At 43.1% G+C, this 12,141-nt stretch overlaps 1 protein-coding gene across 2 annotated transcripts in view; it reads right to left on the bottom strand.

The window, feature by feature from the left end:
- Positions 1–1,243: 1,243 nt before the first annotated feature.
- The window catches only part of LOC311526913 (C2 calcium-dependent domain-containing protein 4C-like), a 70,384-nt gene continuing 59,486 nt past the window's right edge, over positions 1,244–12,141 (bottom strand). The window contains exons 1-2 of one of the 2 annotated variants that reach the window (XM_084640381.1): positions 2,944–3,050; positions 1,244–2,614 (exon numbers count right to left, since the gene is read on the bottom strand). In XM_084640381.1, the coding sequence (XP_084496507.1) occupies positions 1,259–2,560 (1,302 nt within the window). In that variant the 5' untranslated portion in view covers positions 2,561–2,614; positions 2,944–3,050 and the 3' untranslated portion in view covers positions 1,244–1,258. Of the gene's footprint in view, positions 2,615–2,943; positions 3,051–12,141 lie in introns of those variants that run through there. The other variant, XM_084640380.1, reaches the window with a different exon arrangement.

The following is a 12,141-nucleotide window of genomic DNA, read 5'->3' as shown; positions in this document are numbered from 1 at the left end:
CTGCCATCTGCTCCCCTCAGTTCAATGAGCATAGGGTAGCAATTGGCCAGCAACTGGTGCTGCCTCCTGTCACTTTACTGAGCATCTCAGGAACACTGACTGAATTTATACTCTACTCCACTGTGTGGTAGGGAAGTATTAGCCCCATTTCACAGTTAGGTAACTGAAACAGATGCACTGTTTCATTCAAGGTCACAAGTCAACAGCAGAACCAGGAATTCAGCCCACATGTTGTGACCTAACCCCAGATCCTGAACCCATTCGTCTCATGCTTTGCCCCTCAGACACCACTATTAAAGGCTGGGGGGGGGGGGGGAACAGGCTGCAATAGTTGCATCTTTCCAGTATCAATAACTGTGAGCCCCCTTGGTTATTTCCTCGCACGATAATGATTACCAGCCAGCACTGCTGCTTGCAACATCTCCTTGTGTGCTGCCCAACCCAACCCAGGCAAACCCCTTGCAGTATGTGTATGGAAGAGCAACATGCAGTCATCATTAGTGGTCCCAGGGTGTAGCAGAGACAGAAAGGCCCCAAGGTCAGGGTCTTGGGTCTTCATTGAAGCCCCTTTCCCTGAAGGTCTGAAGGGCTTCCCCCACTGAAGGTCTGGTAGCCCTTAGCCCTGCCTGCTCCAAAAGGAGCTAAATTTATTACCCTCTCAAGTTTAGTATGTTAAGTTCCTAGCCTCTGCTTTGTGTTTTACTCTTTCCCTCCCATTCCTGAATAAGGAACCAGCTGGCCTCATAGCAAAGTAGAATTGGTTGTCAAGCATGTCATGTCAAGGGCCCCCAGCACAAGCTAACTGGCAGTGTTTTCCTTCTGTAGATCAGAACAGTGTAAATGTTATTACCTTTCAAAAGCAGTGTTCTGTTTTTATTTATTTTACTGTAGCATTTGTAAGCCCCAACCCAGATCAGGAAACCGTTGTGCTAGACATTTCACACCTACCCTTGGTTTTAAAAACAATACTCTCCTTTAGAAAGGAAATCTCTGCAGAATGTTTTTATCTCCATAAGCCAGTAAGAAAGGATGTAACTACCCACTAGTATCCCATGTAGCCATGGAAATTACCACCACCACACAAACGTAAAGTTTTGCTCTACGAATGATCAACTTACAATTGACGTTGTCAGTGGAAGAGCAGGTGACTTACCAGACAAAACCAAATGAAGGCTTTTTAAAAGGTGTGTGTTAAATCATTTATTTAAAAAACACTTTAAAAATACAAAAATAAATATCCACTTGCTTGCCTGGCATTTTAGAGGGATAAAATATTCACTAAACTCTGTTCACTTTCCCCTAACACACTGTCTCTTTTCAAGCTACACCCTTTATTCGTAGCTTTCATCCTCACCGAAAAGCTGTACAAATCCTCTTCTGCAATGCCATCAAAGAAAAAATCCTCATTAAAGATGGGGTTTCTGCTCTGTTTTATAACCGTGCTTCTCTGCTTCTGAACTTTCCCTGGCACAAGGGAGAAGGTGATGCAGCAGTTTATGCTTTTAGGCTCCACAGACGCATCATATAAACCCTCTGCACTGATCAGACGGAGTCTCAGCCTTCTGGTTTCTGAACAATACTCAGCTGACAGTCTCAACAACCCTCCTCTGCCCAGTAGCACTGTGCTCTCCCCAACAAGCCTCTCTCGGCCACAGGTAAGGTCCAGGGGGAAAATAGCGGAATGTGACAGGTTAAAGCTCCGTGTACGGAAGGACTCAACTAGCCCCTCTGAAGACCTCCTGGTGGCATTGGGGCTGTTATCATTGGAGCTGCTTTCATCTGTCGATAAGGAGTTGTTCCTTATCGTGCTGGACTTGTTCCTTGCTCTCAGTGCCCTGCCAAGCAGCCCCTCTTGGCTCCGAGCTTTGAACAATGGGCAGGATCTGGGAGGAGATCTACTCAGCAGTGGGGAGCTGAAAGGAGTCGAGTCAGTGGAAGAGGTAGTATCACTGTCCACTGCAGCTTGCCTGTGCAGGAGTGGATGCTTAGAAGGCACTCTGGCAGAGACAGAGCTAATGGCAATGGGGCTGGAAGCTGCCCCTGTGCCACCACAGGTATTGGCTCTGGATCTAGGCACCATCAAGCTGGATAGAGAGCTGCTGTGTGAGTCATTGTGGAAGATGGACTCCTTCCTCCTGGTGTGGGGACTCTCCAGCAAGGTGCAAAAGCCATAGGAGGTCTGGGCTTTGGGGAAGTGGGGCAGGGACAGTGCTGCCTGGGACTGCGGGTCCAAGTTGGAGCAGTCCTCCTCCAGGGCTGGAATCTCCTCAACACTTTCTATCTGGATGAGATGTGGCAAGAATGGGCTGGGGCCAAAATCAGCAATGCCAGGAGGATGCAGACTGGCCTCTGCCAGGCAGCGGTCATGCGGAGAGGAAATGGTCAGTCTGGGTGGGATGCAGAACTCTGGGATCCTGTCTGGGGTTAAAACGTTGGGAAAACCAGCTGCCCCTACTCGGGCTTTCTCTGACACCATCTGACCAGGCTGCAGCCCCAGGAAGGAAGGACTCCGTAGGTTGCTGTTTCCAGGTGATGCTTTCATCTTCTCCATGAACCACATCACTGCAGCTGGATACAGAGAGGGAAAGGTCCCTGCAGCAGAGCTCAAGTTCACCTGCAAACAGAAGCAGAAGCACATGAACATCTTCCGACCGGCAGCAGCCGAGCAAAGCCCCGCCTGCACGCAGAGTCCCTTTCTGGCCTGCTACACCACTAACAACCTAGTAGGATAAGATAAAGTTCACTTCTCATAGCAACATCTCCCACCCAGCCTCTTATGGCAAAGGATAAAACGAACAGGTTACAACAGAATTTGAACAGTGTCCTAAAGAAGTTAATCTAAGAACTGATAGCATTTAACTAAGATTCAAATCCGTGCTCTATAGAAGTTTTCCTCTCCATTACATTCCATAAGGCTTCTCCATAAATCAAGCTCACCCATACCTTTGCACGTTTAAGCCACTTGTTATTTCAGACAATTCGCTAACAGCCTGTTCATCAGTGTCCGTTTAGCCCAGCCCCTTCTTCCTGCTACTGCTGCTCTGGAGGGCTCACTTCAATAGTGGGTAGAAAAAGAGCCAGGCTCCGCTTTTATAAGCAAGCCCGGCAGCCTCATGTCCAATCATACACTGAAGGGAGGTGGGGGGAGAAGGGGAGATGCAACCAGCTCCTCCCTTTGGCTAATTTCCAAGCTGCTAAGAGGCTCCACGCAGTCCAAGCTGAGCTCCCAGCAGCCAGCAACGCTCATGCTGTCTTCCGGCTCATTTTCCCTGGTTCTCAAGTGCCAACAGCTGCTGCTGGGGGCGGGTGCACCTGAATCAAAGAAAAGGAAGGAGACATCCTACACTCCTCACCCCCCAGATTGCCAGGGCTGGTGGAAAAACTGGTACACACACACACACTTTTCAAATTCACTCAGAAACCAGATACTCTCTGCACCAAGTACACAGATCTAATGCATGATGCAGGAGGCATGTGCATTCAGGAGAAGGGGCCAAATTCTTCCCTGGGGTAAAAAACATCCATTGGCATCAGTGATGTGGTTTGTTGTACCACAGGGGAAGACAGCTGTGTGTGAGATGGTTCTTACCAGCTGGGAAGAGCTGAACTTTCGTCACATTTTAGTGCATCAAGCTATGTCAATCCCAGTAGGTTCCCTTCACCCCGGGCATCACGCAGCCATTGTCCTGGGTTGGGTCCATTCATACTATTTCACAGCGAAGGGAGTTTGAATTCACCTAAATGCTCAGAACAAAGCTTAACCCAGAACCCCTGCATTTTGCAGCTGAATCCATAAGCTGCATAAACCTATATTCCTCCCCATTATCCCCCTGCTCCAATTACCACTTGTTTTATTGTAATGTCTATTTACACCATAAGCTGTTTCCAAATAAAGTATCCAAAACCAAACAGAAACAAGTCACCTCCATGCTTCTGTTTATCTAGAAACTTTGGCACCTTTCCTGGATTTGAGCAGCAGAGAACATGGATGTTTATTTCCTTGTCACTGATAATTTAGAGTAACTTCAGATGGTTAACCCTTGCATTTCTGTATAAGTCAATGCATATACTTATATATTACCACTACCCCTCTTATCTTTATCTACAGAGAAAGACAGATGCGCGTGTATTCTAGAGAAAGATATAAGCAGAAAGTGTTGGTATCAGACCTGTACTATGGATGCAAGTGAATACAGGTACAGGGATACAAAGCAAGTGAAATCTTAGAGGAAGTGATTTTTATTCAGATTCTGGGTTTGTGACGCTTAGGAAGAGGTTAGGCCAGGGACAGACACCACATGGGCTAACCCTGACCTAGCCCCAACTGGTCTTCAAGTACAGACCCAGGTTAACCTCTTACCTTTGGTTAGCAGGTAGAGTTCACTGCTTAACTCCCTGCTAGGGTGAGCCTCAGTCAGCTTAATTCAGGTGAAAACAGCTCACCTGGGCCTTTGCTGGGAAGACTCTGGGGTTAGCTAACGCCAACCTTTTTTCTTAGATCTACTCTTTTTTTTAAAATAAATAAATAAATAAATAGATAAATAAAGGATTCAGCAGCCCGGAACTAAAGAAGTCGGGGCTGCAAAAAGTCCTTAACACCCTTTCGTTCCAGAAGACGACACTTGACATTCCTGATACAGCTTAGGGAAAATGAGTTTTAAGGGAGGGAGTGGGAGGCAGTTCTCATGATTTTTAAACACATCATAAAACAGCAAGATATCATTAAATCAATTCATTCTGTTTTGGTAGTAAGCTTTAAACAAGACACGTTCTGTGACCCTTAAAGCATCTGGATAGATGACCCTTTTCAGACACTGTATTGAGTTACATGGCACTATGATAGCCACATGCATTCCTGCAAGATTTCCTATAGCAATATCTCTTGTGATGAAAGACAATAGAAACTGGGGAGGTTGCCAGGAAACTAGCCAAATACTTGATTAAATCTGTAAGCCACCAATTAGAGGGATATAAGAAAATAGCTGGTCTTACATTTTGTTTTATCCTCTGACAAACAAACTTCCTCTTCGCTTAGGCCCAGATCCACAAAACTTATTTCAGCTCCAAACTTTCATAAGTGAAATAAATGGATCTAATCCCTGTATCTAGATTAGAGCTTAACATGCTTAGAGAAACAAGTCAAATCAGTGCCCATGGGAAAAAATATTTTCAACCTAATGAGAGGTTCAGCCACAGATGCCCCAAAACACACAAATACTGAGAGTGATGCTCCACCATTTATGCCTGTTTTTACACTAGTTTACCTTTATGTCTTAAATGGAGTTATACAGGAATTACCACGGAGAAAGCAAGAGGAAAATGAGGCCTGGTTGAGCACAGCATTTCAGTTATTTGTGGTTGAGGGGGATGCTAATGCAAGCATCCACAGAAAGATTTTGATTAAGGCATGTCCTTGACAAGTCTTGGCTTATGGACATTCATTTTAGAATCCCTGAAAAGGGACCACCACAAGTTGGGAGCACCCCTTTATCTCAGCTCCAAGACAAAGAGGATAAGGTTTGAGTTGCCTTTTTCCTGGGACAAAATAACACTTCCTTTTCCTAATCTAAAAAGAGAGGAAAAAAAACTTTTGTTCTTTAATTTTTTTTTAACTTCTTGTTGTTTCTTCTTGGCCAGAAAAAAAAAAAAAGGGTGAAGTCCCACAGACACTGATTGGTGCTAGTTAACTGTTAAGAACTAATTTAAGACAAGTTCCTTCAGACTGGGTAGGTGTACCAAAAGAATGAGATTGTATAGCTTTTAATTGAGATAGCCCTGTGGAAAGAAATATAGGAGGACAAAACAGTGCAAAACATGCCAAAACTTTCTGAAAATCAGTTGTTTTTCTTTTGGCAAACTCACCTGCTTGACCCTGACCTACTACTTGAGAAAGCTGAAATTAAAAATGGACCCTTAGAAAAAGGTGTAGTTTGACTCTTCCCTTATAAAGAGACACAATCAACACAGGTGGGGCAGATTTGCTCAAAGCCTGTAAGACACTTTAAGAATTCAGAGCTGCTTAGGATACCCTGCTAGACTATTCACACAGGTTTGTCATTTTTAGCTAGGGATGGGGAAGAATTTAGTTAAAATTGTACAGCTGAGAGGTTAGATTAGTATCATAGACAAGAACAATGACCCCACAGCTGCTCTTTAGGGCTTGTGCTCCTGATAATCAACACCCTTATGCACATTTCTCTAATGTTTTGTCTAAGCAACGTTCTTAGTAGCCTTTCAGAACTACCATTTTAAAAACACTTAATTCCATTCTGTCGTCACAGATAAAGAAAATGCTCCTTATTCTGCAGACAGATGCAGGTAGACCTCTGCCCACAGTTAGCCCCACTGATAGTAGTGCCTGTACACAGCTCTTTGCAGGATCCGGTGCTTAACATGCAAATCCTATACAGTCCTCCATCAAGAAACCATAATGTTGTTTAGACTTGACTTTTCATGCTTGTTGCCAATTCATTTTATTTGTGTCATACAGTTGTGACTTCATTTAGCATTTAACATTTCATGTTATCTCACATTAAAAGCACCTAGCTCAGTCTCATTTTCAGCTTCTCACTGAAATTTCCTGGTAGAGGATACCTAAAGTTATGCCTGAATTCATTACCATAAATTGACAAAGGGCACCACCTATTGGAAACTGTTTGAAGATCATCACGAATTATCACATCTGTTCCATGTTGCTCATCCCTTTCCATTTTTTTATACAACTACTTGTAGAAAGAATGACTTTCCCCCCACATAAAGTATTTCAACTTAACAGTTAAATACTAGACAAAATATATTAAAGCATACTAATGCAATTACAGTGTGGATATTAAAACATATAGACACTGTCTTAATATTTTCAAAATAAAATTAGCTGTATTTTTCCAAAAACTATCTGGTTGATTTGTGTACTTTTTTGGATTTGGATATATGAAAATTTTCCATTCTTGTGCAGCTGAACTGGTTTATCTTTTAAGATTTGACTTTTGCTATGCAAGCAACTTCATGTCTCCTGCAAAACATATTTTGAGCTTCTCTATCACAAAAGTTGTATGGCATTAACTAGACCAGTAAAGGTAAAGTGGTACAACCCCACCACACCCTGTTTGGATTCAGTTATATTGGTGTCAATTTGCTTAAACTAGTATCGCTTGTTCCTGTAAGGGAGGGGGGAAAACTATGCCAAAATAAACCACCTAATATAACGGCATCCATCTAGAGGTTGTACTAGTATAACTATTTTGGTTAAAAAAAATCATACCCCCAACCAAAATAGTTATACTGGTACCAAAACTGGGTGTAGACCAGGCCTTTATCCAGGGTACTGGTTGGCTCAAGGGACACTGTGGCCAAAAGAGCTAATGTGATCTTTAAATGCATAAAAAGGAGAATCTTGAGTAGGAGTAAACAGGTTGTTTTGCCCCTGTATTTAGCACTGCTGCAATTGTGTGTCCAGTTTTGGTGTCCACAACTCAAGAAGGACGTTGATAGATTGGAGAGGGATCAGAGAAGAGCCACAAGAATGATTAAAGAATTAGAAAATATGCCTTAGGCTACATCTACACTACAGCTGGGATCCACGCTCTGATCGATCCACTGGCTAGGGGTCAAGTGAAGCCCCCATCAAATCGACAGCAAATCGCTCTACAGTCGACCCCTGTACTCTACCGCCCGACAAGAAGAGTAAAGTAGTCAACAGGAGAGTTTCTCCCGTCGACCCCCCACAGTGTAGACACCGTGGTAACTCAGCCTAAGGTACGTCGACTCCAGCTACGTTATTCACGCAGCTGTAGTTGTGTAGCGTAGGTCAACTTACCACGGTAGTGTAGACATCACCTTATAGAGAGAGACTTAAGGAGCGCAGTCTATTTAGCTTAACAAAGAGATGGTTAAGGGGTGACTTTATCACTATAAGTACCTACATGGGGGACAAATATTTAATAATGGGCTCTTCAATCTAGCTGAGAAAGGTATAACATGATTCAATGGCTGGAAGGTGAAGCTAGATAAATTCAGACTGGAAATAAGGTGTAAATGTTTAAGAGAAAAGGTAATTAATCACTGGAACAATTTATCAAGGATTGTGGTGGATTCTCCATCACTGGCAATTTTAAAATTAAGATTGGATATTTTTCGAAAGAATATGCGCTAAGAATTATTTTGTAGAAGTTTTATGACCCGTGTTATAAAGTGGGTCAGACGAGATGATCACAATGGTCCCTTCTGGCAGGGTCTATCTGAACCAATTAATACGTAGTGTTAGTGCACCTCTTGTGTGTATTGTTGCTCCACGTGGATAAGCCTTAAGTATGTCATTGTTACAGTGGCAAAAATGGTTTACTGCATAAAGCTTTTTGCTAATAATATGTATATAATTTAATTCCCACAGAATCTATAATAAAAAAAATAACCCCAGCAGTTTGATTTTTGATGATGGGACAACAGCGAGCCAATTGTGGTATCAGAAGTTTTTAAAAAAATTTTACTAGCCAAAACCTTAGCACACTGAATTAGTGATGACTTTGAGAAAGGCACCCATATTTAGTTAAAAGAAAAGGAGGACTTGTGGCACCTTAGAGACTAACAAATTTATTTGAGCATAAGCTTTTGTGAGCTACAGCTCACTTCATCGGATGCATTCAGCCACTGTAGCTCACGAAAGCTTATGCTCAAATAAATTTGTTAGTCTCTAAGGTGCCACAAGTACTCCTTTTCTTTTTGCGAATACAGACTAACACGGCTGCTACTCTGAAACCTGTCGTATTTAGTTAGTGATTCTCTGCTAGGGTGACCAGATGTCCCAATTTTATAGGGACAGTCCTGAGATTTGGGGCTTTTTCTTATATGGGCGCCTATTACCCCCTACCCCCGTCTTGATTTTTCACACTTTCTATCTGGTCACCCTATTCTCTGCTGACCAATTACAGCCCAAAACTGATCATTCTGACCTGCCCAAGCAGTACAAAGTGGCCGGATGTACCAGAGAATAAATCTCAACTATACATATAAAGTGATGGGGTCTAAAGTAGCTGTTACCATTCAAGAAATAGATCTTGAAGTGTCTCTGAAAACATTTGCTCAATGTTGCTGTCAAAAAAGCTAACAGAATATTAGGACTCATTAGGAAAGGGATAGGTAATAAGCCAGTAAATATCACAGTGCCACCACATACATCTATGGTAACCCACACCTTGAATATTGTGTGCAGTTCTGGTCACCCCATGGCAAAAAAGATATATTAGAAATGGAAAAGGTACAGAAAAGGGCAACAGAAATGATGAGGGGTATGGAACAGCTTCCATATGAGGGGAGATTAAAAAGACTGAGACTGTTCAGCTTGGGAAAGAGACGACTAAAGGGGGATATGACAGAGGTCTATAAAATCGTGACTGGTGTGGAGAAAGTTAATGAAATAGTGTTATTTACTCCTTCACATAACACAGGAATCAGGGATCACCTAATGAAATTAATAGGCAGTGGGTTTAAAACAAACAAAAAGAAGTACTTCTTCACACAACACACAGTCAACCTGTGGAACTTGTTGCCAGGGGCTGTCGTGAAGGCCAAAAGTATAACTGCGTTCAAAAAAAGAATTAGATAAGTTTATGGAGGATAGATCCATCAATAGCTATTAGCCAAGATGGTCAGTGATTCAACCCCATGCTCTGGGTTTCCTTAAGCCTCTGACTGCCAGAAGCTGGGAATGGACCACTGGGAATGGATCACTCAATAATTGCCCTGTTCTGTTCATTCCCTTTGTAGCATCTGCCATTGGCCACTGTCAAAAGACAAGATACTGGGCAAGATAGACCATTGGTTTGACCCATTATGGCCATTCTTATGTTCTTATGTTTAAAAAATTCAATACAGACTTCTGTCATTTCATATTCTGCATTATAGTTGATTTTATATCTTACCAATTCAAAGTATGCCAGGAATTTCTTGTAGCTTTACTGGAAGACTTCATGCTAGGGTTAATGAGTGAGTGAATGCTGTCACGTGGTTAGAGCACTGCAGTGAGAGCTGAAACTCTTGGGTTCTGTTTTTAGCATTGCCTTTAGCTCATTATAGGACTTTCAGCAAATTACCTAACCTCCCTGTAACGGGGTCAGCTGCCTCTCAAGCATCCCCTTGTGGCCAGGGGTGGTTCTGTGGTGCCCTGCCTCAGTTCCCCCTCCTCAGCGTTCTTTGATAAACTCCACACACAGGCTTCTCTCTGTTCCAACCCCCCTCTTAGGGCCTAGGTTTATTAACATCGAAGTTCAGAACAAAACTTCAAGCCCCAAAAGGAAGTCTGCAAAGTTTGATTCAATTCCTGCTTTTAGTACACATTCCCTGAGCTTCCCAGCTGGAATGTCTTTCTTTGAGTCTGGTCTTGCTGGCCCTCAACCTTCTGGCTCTGTTTTCTGGGCCTGACCTCTTCTCCCAGTTAAGGGTCTCCAACAGTAGTGCCAGCTGGGGGCAGAGGTGGCGGGCCACACTGCAACCACTTTTAAGCAGTCATCCCATACTAGACCATTAAATCTTCACACAGATGGAGGGGCAGCCAGGTCAAATTTCAGAGTGACATTGCAACCTGGCATAAGGGGTCACAACAACACTCAAATTTGGCCCAGATGCTCCTTCATCCTACGGGAAGGGCAGGTGCACCAAATGGTGTTGCAGCCTGGTGCATGGGAAGCCAGTTCCTGTTTGGCAGTGTGCAGGGAAGTCCACCGAGAATTCAACTCCTAGTAGCACCAGCTCACGCACTGTGCAGGTAAGAGAGAGCAAAGACTTCCCACTCAAGGTAGACCCAGGTCCCTGCAGGAGGCGACAAGCTGGAACCAGAATAGGGTCCTGCTGGGCAGAGTGGATCTGAATTTGCCCCCACCACTAGTCTCCTGCAGGAGTACTCTGCTCTCTACAGCTCTTCTGCAGCCACTGCCATTGTTTCCTCTCTCTGTTTATAGGGATCAGCTCTTCACAGAGACCAATCACCCTCTACCAGGCCCCATTGTGAGGCCAATTTCCTCTGAAAGAGCCCAGTCCTTCCTGTGACATTCCCCATGCCTCAATTTCCCCATCTGTAAAATTTACCTATCTGGAAGGGAATTGATGAGGATTAATGTTTGTAGTGCACCTCAAGGTTCTTTAATGAGAGGCTGTGTAGAAATGTTGTTTCTTGTACAAATAGGCTCATGCTGATGTTTGTCATGTAAAATGTAGAATGGTTACGTTGGTCCTAATCCTCCGCGCATTGAAGTCAGTGGGAAAATGTGCACTGGCTTCCGTGGACTGGGTTTTTTGAGAGGCATCAACTAGATCTTGTTTCAAATGTTATCTTTATAGCTTAAAAATGTACACAGATCTTTAATGTTTATTTTAAACTTTAAAATACAACTGCATATTTTTGTATTTTATGTTGTATATTCTCAGTGTATCTATAATACTCTGCAGAGTTTAGGACCCTGTAAAGCAAGTTCCAGATTCTTGCTCGCCAGCTGCTTCTGATGGAGTTCTGAGTCCTCTGCCAAACGATCTCGGATGTTACTCATGGAGAAGCCAGGCTGTACTCAAAGTCTGGCATTTTAGCTGATAAAAAAACAAGTTTTGTCTTGAATATCAAAAATCTTCAAAATTTGGTTCTGATCCAAAGAAAAAAGATCACTTTTCCTGAAATAGGAGCTTTTCCATATTGCCTGGGTTCTCCCCAACTCAAAGTCTTTTCAAACCAGCATCTGGCAAAGGGGCTGATCCAAAACCCATGAAAGCCAATGCAAAGACTCCCATTTACTTCCATAGGCTTTGGATCAAGCTTGTAATATACACAGCTCATTTTGACGTGGCTGGTATGTTGCAAGCAGCTATGTGGTGCTAGACATTTTTAAGGGGAACTCACATGGGATACGAGCTGTTCTTTAATGAGCTCCCCTTGGATTATAAAGAGATTTAAGACCTTTAATGCCTCATTCTCATCACCATATGAGCTGCAGTATTAGGGCCAGATTCTAATTTACACTAAGGCCACTTTACACTTATCTAGCAAAGTAAAGGAGTCTTAAAGGAGGTGAAAACACAAGTAAAGTGGAGGGCAGTGAAGAGTGGCTTTGATGTCAATAAGAATCAGGCCTTTATTATATTTTCTATGTTTAGGTAAGC

The sequence above is a fragment of the Lepidochelys olivacea genome (assembly GCF_965140295.1).
Source record: "Lepidochelys olivacea isolate rLepOli2 genome assembly, chromosome: 10".
Lineage (NCBI taxonomy): Eukaryota > Metazoa > Chordata > Testudines > Cheloniidae > Lepidochelys > Lepidochelys olivacea.
Note: the sequence above shows the minus strand (reverse complement) of the source record. Positions and strands in the feature narration are given on the sequence as shown.